Source organism: Buceros rhinoceros, unplaced genomic scaffold, assembly GCF_000710305.1.
Source record: "Buceros rhinoceros silvestris isolate BGI_N320 unplaced genomic scaffold, ASM71030v1 scaffold15337, whole genome shotgun sequence".
Lineage (NCBI taxonomy): Eukaryota > Metazoa > Chordata > Aves > Bucerotiformes > Bucerotidae > Buceros > Buceros rhinoceros.
Genome location: NW_010424257.1, coordinates 11139 through 23651, shown reverse-complemented (window position 1 = coordinate 23651; position 12513 = coordinate 11139). Strand labels below are relative to the sequence as shown.

At 48.6% G+C, this 12513-nt stretch overlaps 1 protein-coding gene across 2 annotated transcripts in view; it reads right to left on the bottom strand.

The window, feature by feature from the left end:
* Positions 1 to 1079: 1079 nt before the first annotated feature.
* HDLBP (high density lipoprotein binding protein) overlaps positions 1080 to 12513 on the bottom strand; it is a 20781-nt gene continuing 9347 nt past the window's right edge. For both annotated transcript variants that reach the window (XM_010140734.1, XM_010140735.1), the window contains 16 exons: positions 12358 to 12462; positions 11991 to 12104; positions 11585 to 11671; positions 11293 to 11424; positions 10771 to 10989; positions 9703 to 9924; positions 9267 to 9485; positions 8453 to 8591; positions 7573 to 7727; positions 6389 to 6493; positions 5531 to 5665; positions 4838 to 4981; positions 4464 to 4649; positions 2921 to 3037; positions 2315 to 2443; positions 1080 to 1626 (listed from right to left, as the gene is read on the bottom strand). In XM_010140734.1, the coding sequence (XP_010139036.1) occupies positions 1540 to 1626; positions 2315 to 2443; positions 2921 to 3037; positions 4464 to 4649; positions 4838 to 4981; positions 5531 to 5665; positions 6389 to 6493; positions 7573 to 7727; positions 8453 to 8591; positions 9267 to 9485; positions 9703 to 9924; positions 10771 to 10989; positions 11293 to 11424; positions 11585 to 11671; positions 11991 to 12104; positions 12358 to 12462 (2295 nt within the window). In that variant the 3' untranslated portion in view covers positions 1080 to 1539. The remainder of the gene's footprint in view (positions 1627 to 2314; positions 2444 to 2920; positions 3038 to 4463; positions 4650 to 4837; positions 4982 to 5530; positions 5666 to 6388; positions 6494 to 7572; positions 7728 to 8452; positions 8592 to 9266; positions 9486 to 9702; positions 9925 to 10770; positions 10990 to 11292; positions 11425 to 11584; positions 11672 to 11990; positions 12105 to 12357; positions 12463 to 12513) is intronic.

Sequence of the window (12513 nt, the reverse complement as noted above, 5' to 3'; positions counted from 1 at the left end):
TTCATGCTCCCTGCCTTCCTTCACAAAGACACTCCACCGTCTTCCTCTTACTGGCTGGAGAAGCTCGGACACAGCCCCCCTCAAGCAAGCCATGGCAGGGCCTAAGTGCAACCAGTCCAGAGTACTGAGCATGGATCACCCTCTACTGTCCGTATGATGGAGACCTTTTGGAGGGCTCAACACACCCCACCACCAGCCCCACCATGCCCTCACAGTAGAAGCCTAGCTCACAATCTCTGCAGCTGAGGGCTGGAGCAAGGCTGTGCACCTATGACCTTGAGGCCAAGCTTGTTATAGCTCAGCAAGCAGTTCTGTGGTTCTCTCTGATCCAGAGCCCGCCTCACTGTACCATGTTCAGTTTCCCTCCAGAGAAGCTCTCACAGCCACTTAGAGACAAGGCTCCTCTTGCTCCTCCTCCACACTTCTGCTCTGGATGCCAGGGCAAGAGCAGCAACAGCTGCTTACCCACTTATACTGAGAGGCCACCTTTGTACTGACTTTTGAGGTAGAAAGAAGGCAACAGTAATAGGTGTCCCTACCGCTCATGCCTAGATGCTGCAGTGCTAGCAGAAGACTACAGCTTCTCAAGGCTGTGCTTTCCACCAGCCTCTCCTGGGCCATGCCACTGCAGCAACCTTGGCTGACCCAAATCCGGCCCATCTGGTAATATTTTCATGAGCTAGCTCCTCCGCCTGCTCACACCGCTGGTTGTCGGGAAGGGTTAACAAGGGAATGTGGCTAACTAGGAGCAGGGTCTGTTGTCACACACTGGAAGACTCATCAAGCGTGCAGGCTAGGGCTGTGCTTGGGGTGTTGCATGCGCTGCACTCAGAGGTGTTTATCTGACCCGGGTAGCCGTATGTTGATCTGGTCCCTTCCATCTCTGCTGCCTCTACAGCCTATTAAAGGTTTTCTTCCTTTAAAAAGCAAGTTTCTGACCTTTTAGATTATTTTAAGCTCTCCCCACAGTCAGCTATCAGCACTAAATGAATTTTTGGCAGTTAAAAGGAAAAAGGTTGATTGCACTCTACAAAGGTAAGGTAAGGCCTGGGATAAACACAAAGGAAAGAGGGCAAACGTTTTGGCTTTATAAAGTCAAGGAAATTTATTTCCTGAGGTCATGAGACAGGAAGTAGATTCCTAGCCACAGTAAAGGAGGTCTCCTAATGAAGGCAAGAATGCCTGGTAAGACATGCTCAAGAGAGCAGATTGCTCTGCTAGCGCTTGGGAAGCTGCAAATCTTAGCCACTTGGAGTCAATTATGAAGTTCCTAACAAAAATACACACATTTAGTGTTTGAATCCGAGTGGAAGTCTTGTTCCAAAGAAGGAAAGAATAGCCGTCAAAAGATGAGGGTGAGCCCTAGCCACAGTGATAGCTGAGGGGAGCAGGATGGGGTCTAGCACTCCAGACAGCATTAGGAGACCTCTTGGGGCAATTGATTTGTGCTCCAGCCACTGGGTGAGATTTCAGACAGGAATTATTTGTGGCAGGTTAGTGTCAGGACAGCAGGCTGGAGGAGTTTCTGCTTCCAGGTGATTATCGTTTGGGTCCCCAGGGAAGAGTCTTGGGGGCCACTTGAGCCCCAAAGCTGGGGAAGTCTTCAGAACTGCTCATATCGGGGGCCTAGAGCAAACAACAAGGGAACAAGTTAAGCTCCTATACTGCTTTGAACCTGAGCTAAGCAGTTCCATGAGCAGAGACAATGGGCAAGGGCCAAAAGGGATCATTACGTCCTTAGAACTGCCCAGGGTGGATGGTCAAGCCATCTAGAGATGGCATTTAAGAGTGTGCAGGTATGAGCAAATGGCAAGTGGATCAAGGGCTCCAAGGGTCCAACCTTAGTAACTTGGTACTGGAGTGGGGTCAGGCCATCTGGGGCGGCTGAGGACAGAGCTGCCACATGTCCCATCTCACTGCTCCCAGCCAGAACACAGCTGCAAACACTGAGCTGGTTTTGTGCTGCAGCAGAAGAGTCAGAAGTCCCAGAGCCCCATCCCCTTAAAAACATCCATACCCTTAAAAACAACACGCCCTGGCAGGACACTTTCTGCTAATGGTCCCCCACTGCCCAACAGTTCCGTAGTGGAGTAGTTAGTGTAGCTTTGGAAGCTGGAGAAGCAGAGCCCAGGCCTGCTCTCAGATTGTGTGGGCCACAAAGATCAGGAGGGCTCTTCACACTTTCCCTGCCCCCAAGGGAGTTAGAGCCCTGTCTTCCCCAGCTGAGATAGGAGGGCCAGACCTCAGAGGAAGTCCCTGGCAGAGAGTGCAACATGCTTCGTGCCCCCAGGCCCGCAGCAGAAGCGGCACTCACCTTTTCATTGTTGACAGTGGCCCAGGGGGCATCTCTCACCACAAAGCCCTTGGATGGGGCCTTGGACTCTTCATGTGAAGAGGGCTTCATATACACCTGCATTGCCTCGTTGTCCACTACATCTGCAAGCTGCAGTGACATGGCCCAGTTAGGGGGGCAGATCTTGATAGTTCTTCAAACTGGTACGCATAACATACCTCCCTCCCAACCATCTCGCCATGCTGCAACTCATCCAAGGTCACCAGCCTGTTCTACAATGACCAAACACAAAGGTTCTGCACTAGTCTGAGGGCCACCAACTCCTAACTGATGCAAGCTGCAGCAAGGCAAGCATGTGCACATCCTGGTAGTGTCCCAGCATTTTCATCTACTGTCCTCTCCTGGACAGTGGGGCCAGTCCTTGCACTGCTTTGCAGAGCACAGCCTGGGACTCTGTGCCCACTTGATCTGAGAGAGAGCTGCAGACGAGTGCTGACTGTCACCTACGCAGGGCTTGAATTCTCCGATGCAGTCGTAGAAAGTATCACATGGAGATAATTCAAACATCCAGCTCTGTGGCAGAGGAAATCCTTGCTAAGCCCCCGCACAGATTTTCTGAACACTTACATATTCCTCCTCCAAGTTTAGGATGTGATCAATAGCTTCTTCCACGTTCTCAGGGAGTCCTGTCACAGTCACACAGTTGGGGTCAGGAGCTCCACTCTGGGGAAAGCGAATATCCACCTACAACACAAGGAACAGGACAGGACTTATATTTGCACATTTGAAAAGCCACAGACTCCCCATGATCCTTATCATTAGATTCACAGAAAAGCCCTGATCAGTTCAGCCTCAGTCTGTTTAGGACCTTCATAGTTCAGACACTGGGGAGTGCACTGGAATGTGCCTGGCCTTGAAGCCCAGCAGAACAGAGTCTGCAGTAATGACCTACGTTCCAGCAGTTCCTGCTGTTCCCAGTGCCCACTGCTTTCTGTGCAGCACTTACAGCAGTGGCAGAAGAGGGCTGCATTTCCAGATAGTGTCCTCACACCGCTGCAAGCATTTTAACCAGCAAGCCATCAGCATGAAGCACAGTAAGTTTTCTCCTCCACGGATAGAGTAATCCTGGCTGATAATCCCTTTTTGGAGCTGATTTAGTGTACCCTATACACAGCCACTACACACACTTGCCTTCCAGACGGGTGCAGGGAAGCCACACCAGACAGGACCAAAACCAAAGGCTGCTCATTTGTGAGCCAAACAGCTTGCTTCAACAGCTAAGCCGAGCCAAGATTAAGTCTCCAAAACCTCATCCCTCTGGATTCACATTCACTACTGCCCCTGTGGTAAAGCAAGTGTGCTACTTCCACATACTGTCAGAGGCAAAGGTTCCTGCCCTTCTCAGAACCAAAACTTGCCAAACTTTGCCAAATTGAGACCCCTGAGAGTGTCAAGATTCTCAAAAAACCAATGGAATGAGCAGTAGCCTAGAGAGACAAAGAAATTCGAAGGATTAACTCAAACTCAAGCTGATGAGAGCACAGTCTTCTGCTAAAGCTCCCCAGCAAAAGCCCTGGCTGCCCACTTCCAGTAACTGGAGTAGCTGACGTACCACCTCCTCTCTTTGAAGACTGCCTGGGACCCTGTCTGCAAGAAATCCACTACAGGGCTTCAGAGAGGGACAGAGCTCAGTGCTGTTTGCAGTGCTAACCAAAAGCACTAAGGAAGCATTTCCAGGTTCCTCATCTGGTTCTGTTCCAGCAAGACAAGAAGAGCTCAGCCTCCTTCCTCCTTCCCTGGCTCCCAGAAGAGGGGTGACTCACAGCAGAGGCTACACCGGGATGCTTTCACCAGGTGTCTGGATATGGTGTTCCATACCATACCATACGGTGTATGGGCACAGCAGGGTGCCCTGTCCCAGGGATTCTGCTCACATGCTTGAGGTGACAGAGCTGGAGGTAAGCAGGACAGCACTGGCTTTTCTTTCATGCCTGTTCCAGCTGAGGGTGCTCAATAGGCACAAGACACCAAGGACCACAAGATATGAGCCTCACACTCCTGAATCTCACCCCTAGCACCAAGCTGCTACCAAGCTCTTAGCACAGGAGCAAGTGGCACCACTTGCCACCCAGGCCTAGTCCAACCTGTACTGCATTGCTCCGCTGCTCACCTTGAACTCATCCATGATTTTGCGGATGGCTTTACCACGTGCACCAATGATGCGTGCGTGAACACGATGGTCCAGAGTCACATCCTCAGAGACCATCTGCTCCAGCTCGCCAACAATTTTCATGATGGCATCTCGGGCGGCCTCAGCATTCTTCTCATAGCCAGTGATAGTGATCTGGTCTTGGGCCTGGGGCACAGGGAAATGTGTGAGAGACCAGGCTTATAAGCAGCTGAGCAAGCCTTCTTCCCAGTAATCCCTTTTACCCTCCACCTTATCCAAAGGCAGCAGAGAGTTCAGAGTCCTAGAAAAGATGTCATGCTTCCTACGCTCAGAGACAACCAGCAGCCCTCGTTGCACCCCATTTGATGTCTCACCTGGCTTTCATCATCCTTGTCGGGGAACTGGATGTTGACCTCATGCTCTGTGCGTATCTGGGTGATCACAGCTCCCTTCCGGCCAATGATTTTAGGGTGATACTTCGGATCCACGGTAACTGTCAGCTTGAAGCTTCGCAAGGCCTTCAACAGGAGAAGCAGAGTGAGATAAAACAGCAAGGAACACACCATGGCTGGTCCAGTGATGTCCATCTAAGTCCCAGCATTTCCTTCTGTCTTTGAGATGAATGGAACACACTCTACAGGGTTGTGCTTGAATGTATGTGGCTACAGAAAAGCACCCAAGACATCCATTTGCTGGGGCTTTGTGCTTTTGCCAAGTTCAGGAAACTACAAGCACCAAACAACCATGAAACTCATGCCTCACCTATTTATTCAGAGCTGAGATAAGCATTCAATGAGAATAGGTACAGAGAGATTCCTAGCACAGTGGGGTTCCCGCCCTGAAGGTGTGATAGACAGTCCAAAATCACCTTAAGTAGAATACCAAAACAGTTCATCTTAAACAAGTTACATTTGGGTAACCCACTTACGAGCATTTCACACCTGCAAAGTGCATAACAGTGCTCTTAAAAGGCCAGGGGTTCCAGGAGTCCATGCAACTTCTGAAAAGAACACCCAAGAGGCTGAAAGCCTTGTTTAGCTAGAAGGAACGACAGGCACAGGCCTTACCCGATCCTCTTGTTCAGCTTGCAGTTCCTTCACTCTCTCCAGCAGCCCAGCCTTGGCACGGTCCAGGTTGGTAGCCAGCCCAGTGATGGTGATGATATCCGACTGCAGCTCAGGAGCAGGGACCTGGATGTTCACCTTAGTAACAAGCAGTGATTATTGTTTTGTATCACTTGTGATGCCTATCACTGCAGGCTGGCATCTCACTGATCTCCCCTGCTGCCAAGACCAGCTCCCAACCCAGACAGCCTAAACTACAAAAACACAGAATGGTTGAGGTTGGAAGGGCCCTCTGGTGGCCTAGTCCAACCCCCGTGGCTCAAGCAGGGCCACCTAGAGTCGGTTGCCTGGGACTGCATCTTGATAGTTTTTGAATAGAACCCTGTTTCTTCAACCATTATCAGATTGCTTTTCTGCAGGGCTTCAGCATCCAGCAGTCCCTGTAGCAGCCCGGAGAGGCTAGGAAACAAATACATGTTCAGTAGTGCTGTCTGCAGACAACAAGCATCAGCCTCGAGTCCCTGTGGGCTTCTGGGGAATTCTCCCAAATGGGCAGGCACAGCAGAGCTGTCTCCCATGGCCTAGGGGCAAAACAACTCTCCCACTGGTGAGGAATCCCCATAGGCACCAAACAAGTCATGCCTCACAACATCCACACTGATCACACAGCTTCAGCATGAAGCCTACTAAGCTCTGGAGCCAGGGACTAAATTGCACAGGTCCCATTTTCTTCTTACGGCCTCTGTATTCCATGGTCAAGTCATGACGGTCCTGAGTATGTTGCAACTGACTGCCACCACCACAAACACAGTCACTTAGAGATTCTCCAGGACAGAAGAGATGGGAAGGGCAACAACTTACTTCAAACTCATCCATCATTTTACGGATTCCACTTCCTTTCTGGCCAATGATGTAACGGTGAAGATCAAAGGGAACTTCCACCTCTACAGTGACAGGAACCAGAGCCTGCAGGGAAGGGAGCACAGTTTACCTGCCAAAGGATTTCTCCTGTCTCTCAACGTGCCATATACTTGCCCAAAAGAACATCTTGCTGAACGGAGGTACATTCCCTTGTAGTCAGGACACAAATGCTACAGGAAGAGATCAGCTGTGAACACCAAGATGACCTGCTGGGTGTTTCTCCTGGTTTTGCTGGGACAGAATCGTAAGTCTGCCATGGTCTGCAGGTCATCATGTGTTTTGAGTCAGCCAGGGCAGCTGACCTAAGCTGTCTCATAGGTGTATCCCACAGCATAAATGTCACGCTCATTATAAAGGGTAAAGTTTGCTGAGGAGAGAGGGGCCTTCTGATTGGGGTCCTGCTCTTGCTTGGGCTCCTCCTGACCCTGCTTCCTCTTCCTTTTCCTGCTCCTGAGAACTGCTTACGCTTATTGTGACCACTGTACATGCACTGCTCTGAATATAAGTTTGTACGCTTTATATTGGCATTTGCTATTGGTTTGGCTGTTTCATTAAATGCGTTTTCATTTCAGCCTCTGGGTCTCCTCTCTTTTCCTGATATCCCTTTTTGGCTGGGGAAGGGTCATTTGAGTGATAGAGCAACTGCTCTGGTTTAGCACCAGATACAAGGTTAAACATAGGCAGTATTAAAGGATTTTTTCCGAACAGTCAAACACCACCTCTGGCAGCAGGCTGTTTTCTTATCCTTGGCTTCCATCTAGCAGACTTAGAAAACATCACTAAAGGAGCACAGCAAGGTCCACTAAAGCTAGAATGACCCAGCCCCCTCAGTCAGACTCCTCCTTCCAGCTGTGCTCCATAAAACAAGCATGTCACGCTTTCACGGCAAGTAACTCAGGACTGATTACAAGTTCTAACAATTGTGAGGTCAGGCACTAAATCACAGAGGACTTCCCTTGACCAGTACCTCTACTACCTAGACCACCTCTACAGTCAGCATCAGTGACCACCTGGATTGCAGCCTTGACTGATTAGTTTTTATTACCACCACAAAAGCCTGCAGTGAGCTTCTTACATCAGGTCATAACTACATTACAGGGCTAGGGGTTTAGAAAGCCACACACCTGCAGTGCCTCCTTTGCTGCCTCACACTTCTCCCTGCGGCCAGAGATGATGATGATATCACACTTCTTTGGAGAGCTGGGATCTGCATCCTTCCCATCCTTGCCTTCCCCACTTTCCTCACCATTCTCCTGCACAGCTGGCTCTGCAACAGGGGCTGGAAATATGGAAAGACTTGTGTTAAAAGCAGAGTCTCCTCCTTGCTTATTATCTCCCTCTCTAGATCCTCACACTCATCCTGGCTGTGACACAGGAGGAGAGACACTACAGACTACTATGGAGGAGGTCACTCCTAGCACAGGCAGCTTGCCATGGCTTAGCTTAGAATGAGCAAAACAAGAATATCCACAGTCTGCTCCACACTTCTCTGCGCAGCATTGATATTGCCTTTGCCTGCGCAGAAAAGACCTGCAGTTGCAGAGAAGCAGATGCTGCACTCCTACACTAACAGAGGCAATTGGTAAGGCTGGTAGCTTCTTAATCAACAGGGACACAGTGCTGGATGTTAGAGCAGGTTGGCTGACAATAGGCTAGAATATCCAACAGGTCCCAGCTATGTAGAATCCAGTACATCTAGCAATGAGAGCATGATAGCTCAGAGAGACCTTGGTAAACCTGTAGAGCCTTTTTTGCCATTATAGGTCCTCATACTCCCTGCGTTCTGTGATGACCATACATTTAGAACACCCAGGTCTGTGGTTTTACCTCCTAAAACTGTCCCTGCTTCCCAAGAGGGCCCAGATTCAAGGACACTGTAGGGAACATCTGGGGTCAGTTCTCCATAGATTTTAAGTAGAACACCTCCACTGATATGGAATGTAGGCTACACTACACTCATGTGAGCACCCCAACTACCATGTGAATGTGCATATATAGGTATACCTGGGTTCTCCTCCCTGTCAGGGAATTTAATCTGGACACCATAGTCCCGGGTGATCTGCTGGATCCGCGATCCTTTGGGGCCCATAATGGAGCGGTGGAACTTCTGTGGGATGGTGCATTCGATTGTCACTTGAGCTTCCTGTGAGAAAGCAGAGTTGCTCAACTGTGATGGAGCCCCTTTCACACCAGAAAACTGGATGCTCGTGCATGGTGAAATCCGTAAAGGACATAGAGAAGAGTTAGAAAAGGTAACGGCTGCTAACAGGGCAAAACCTGAAAGTTTCCTACAATCTTTCCTCTCTCAGAGAAGTTAGCAGAGGATTTTTGAATGAAGGCTGCCTCCAAACCAAAGCTCAAGCTCTCTATTATCCTGAAGGGAAGGAAGCATTAGAAGAAAAGAAAAAGATAAGGAAGGATGGAAGAGAATAGGTGGCTGCTTCCAAAAGCCAATTCTAATAGCACAGGAAACCCCACAGAGCAACCACTGCCCAAGGCCAGGCATGGAGAGGTGCAAGAAGGCTCAAATTTTTTAATTTCTAGAAGTACACCAAGGAAGGGTCTCCAATTCCCACTCCTAAAATCCAAGAAGATGGTCAAAAGATGCAATTCCTTCATATAGCATTGTCATTTTGGAAGCAGCTACCATTCCGCAGACTGGGATCTAAAGTCTGCAGACCCTGTATGTTGACAGCAAAGCTTCTAATCCCAGAACTACTGTGAGACATCTTCACATAAAGCTTGGCTGTACAGCAGGTTCAAGGAGAACACTGCTGAAGCAACAAAGTATAGAAGAAACAGTTATCCTGTGACATACCAGGTCCTCAATGATCTCCTGGATGCGTTTCTTGGCTGCCTCCACACAGTCCTTGGCTCCCTTGAGGGTAACTTTATCGCTCTGAGTGCCAGAGCGCGGGAAACTGACCATCACACCACCATACTCATCTGCAATCTCACGCAGGACTTGCCCTCTCCGGATGACAAAGTGGCGGTGGTGCTTGGGGTCAACCACCATAGAGTCTTCAACGACATTATCCTGCCAACAGATAACAAACAGTCAATTCTGCCTCTCCTGGTGATAAGTGTGAGCTTGGTGCATGCAACAGCATCACCCCAACAAGTGACAGCAAGGAGGATCTTCCTGAGCTCCCGTGAAGGGCAGCAAATGGTTTTGGAACAAGTACATCCTCCACACTGACTTGTTACATCTTGCTACAAGTGACAGGCAAGAAAGCACGAAAAGTAGTTCATACCAGGTTCTTGATTAGGGCCTCCAACTCCTTCTGTGCCTCTTTGACAGCCTCCTCAGTTCCCATGATAGTAATCAGCTCTTGATCTTTGTCCTCAGAGGTTGGGAAGATGATGCGAGCCCCAGTGTTGTCACGCACCTTACGGATGTTGCCACCACCCTTACCAATAAGGAATTTGTGGTACTCTGGCTTTGCACGGAGGTCCACAGTGTAACTCTTTGTTTGCTGAAAGGAGTCACGATACCCATGGAACATACAGAAAATACACATCAGCACCAAACGTAAGCACACAGCTGTATTACCTGTACCCACATACACAGTGTTGCAAGAGCAAGGTAGATGCAGGTTGCTGTCAAAGACAAAAAAGTATGTCTTAAATTAAAAACACTACCCAGAAGATGTTCTTAGGGATGAAAAGCTAACTCTACACTCAGCATGACTGGTGAGAATATGGGCAGAAAAGACTTCCCTAGGAGAGAAGGGTCTGACACTGACACAAGGCAGCATGATTTGCTTACTGACTGCTGCAAGCCAGGCAGTAGTGGCAACCAACCAATCAGGAGAACAGGTTCACATGCTGATATTAGAGAGGGTTTTTTCTTGATATTAAAATGACCAGCCAGTCAGCCAGCCATAACTCAGAACAAGGTCTTGTAACCCAAAGTTTTCAAACCTGCATATATGCAGTGAAATGGAAGAACTGGAGCTGGAATTCAGAGATCAAGAAAAAAAGTGAAGGAAATACGGAGAGTAAGCTGTTTCAGAAAATGTGGATACCCAGCAGCATTAAAACCACAGGATTAGGGAGGCTTAACCCTTTCAGCATATCCCGAGCCTGGGGAGAGAAGCATCACAGCCAGTTCTTCTACCCACGCGAAAACAACTCATTGTCACAAGGATGGAAGCATAGTTTTCTTTTAATTATCCAAACTGTTCTCAAATCCCTCAAAAGAGAACTAGGCTGTCTGATGCCAGAGGCTTCCCAGAAGGCAGAGGGGATCACTTCAACCCCAAAAAAGAAACAGCTGGCCAAAAAACAATCTGCTCCTTCCCATATGAGACAAGGCTCACCTTCTCCTCTGCCAGGTGCAGCAGCTGTTTCTTGGCTTTCTCCACATCTTGAGCTGGGCCCCTGATAGTCACAGTATCACTGCCAGAGCCTTCGGTGGGGAAGTGGATGTGGACTCCACCACACTCCTCCATGATGGAGCGGATGAAGCGGCCTTTGGTGCCAATGAGGGAATTGTGCAGTTTGGAAGGAATAGAGACCTCCACCTCTGTGATGTTTGCCTAAGAGAGGACAGCACCAGGCTGTCAGTCAAGCTGTTAAACATGTTTATGCTCACTCCATTTACCCTTTAACTCTCCCATTGCTATGAGCTTTACAGAGCTAACGCATGACCAGAGGGGCTTGAGACTGGCTACTCCTGACACATAAACAGCCACAAACTTAGGTTTAATAGTTGAGAGCAGAGTGACACTCACATTTGTCTTCTCCCTGCCCCCTCCCACTACAAGCACTACTTCTGTATTTATTTATTCTAGCAACATTTTCAAATCCCTCCTCTGTAACATGCCAGTCACTTCACTTACCAACTCCTTCTGGATAGCAAGAATTCTGTGGCGAGCAGCCTCACAGTTTGCTCTCTTGCCTGTGATGACAATTGTCTCCGAGTTGCTGTTCTCTGCTGGGAGATCAATTTTTGTGTTGCTTTCTTCACGGATCTGTCACAATGGAAAAAATGATAAAATCATCTCAGAGGTGTCCCATGTCAAAATAAAGCCCTTGTTATATTTGACATCATTAATGAGCAGCAGAGAGCAGTAAGTGGCATACAGCTGCAGGCAGTGACTATGAGAATGGGAAATAGGCAAGATTTCTCACCTTCTTGATGTTGGCACCTCCTTTCCCTATGATGTTTTTGTGGAATTGTTTGAAGATGGGGACAGAAATAGAAAAGCTGTTTTCAACCTAAGGAAGAAAGGAAGGAAGAGCTGAGGATTACATTGTCATGGCAAACAAGACCCTGCCCCACAAAATGATAAGCTCTGGACAACAGGCTTAGACCCAAGGAAGTTCTCAATGAGAGACTTGCGAGAATCAGCAATAGCAAGTACCTTCCCTACAGCCCTTAAATAACAAGTATTACCCCCACCCCCACCATCCATCCAGAAAAGTCCACAGCTCCCTCATCTTGAAGTGTTTCAGCTGTAGCCAAGCCAGTACAGCTCTGCTTTATTCCAGTTATCCAGGCACGTAGGATAGAACAGCAAACAGAAGTCCCCCTTACCAGATCTGCCACCATCTTTTGCATGTACTTGGTGCACTTCTCCACCTCATTTTTGGGACCTCTAAGTTGGACGATGTCACTCTTGTGTGCAGGGTCTGGGAAGTTGATGATAACCTGCAGGAGGTGGCCATTTATAGTCAACTCAAGCAAGTGCAAGAATTGCTGTGTCAGACACATACAAAGGTTGAGGGAATCTGGGGAAATGCTACGGAAATGGGTAATCATGTTAGCAGCCTCTGGCCAAAAGAACCATCTTCCTATACGCATTAGATACAGAGCCACTAAATTTATAACTTTGGCAACGATTAGCCTACTGCTTAAGTAGGCAATATCCCCTCTGAATTCCTCATCTGCTAGAAAGCCTTACCTCTGGGAATTTCTCTCGGATTTCTCGGATCCGCTCACCCTTCTGCCCAATGATGGTTCGGTGGAATTTCTGCTCAATGATTAGGTCCTTCGTGCGTTCGTTTTCCTGATAAGAATAGAGTTTACGCTGACTGTTAAGCAGGAGAGATAAATACTT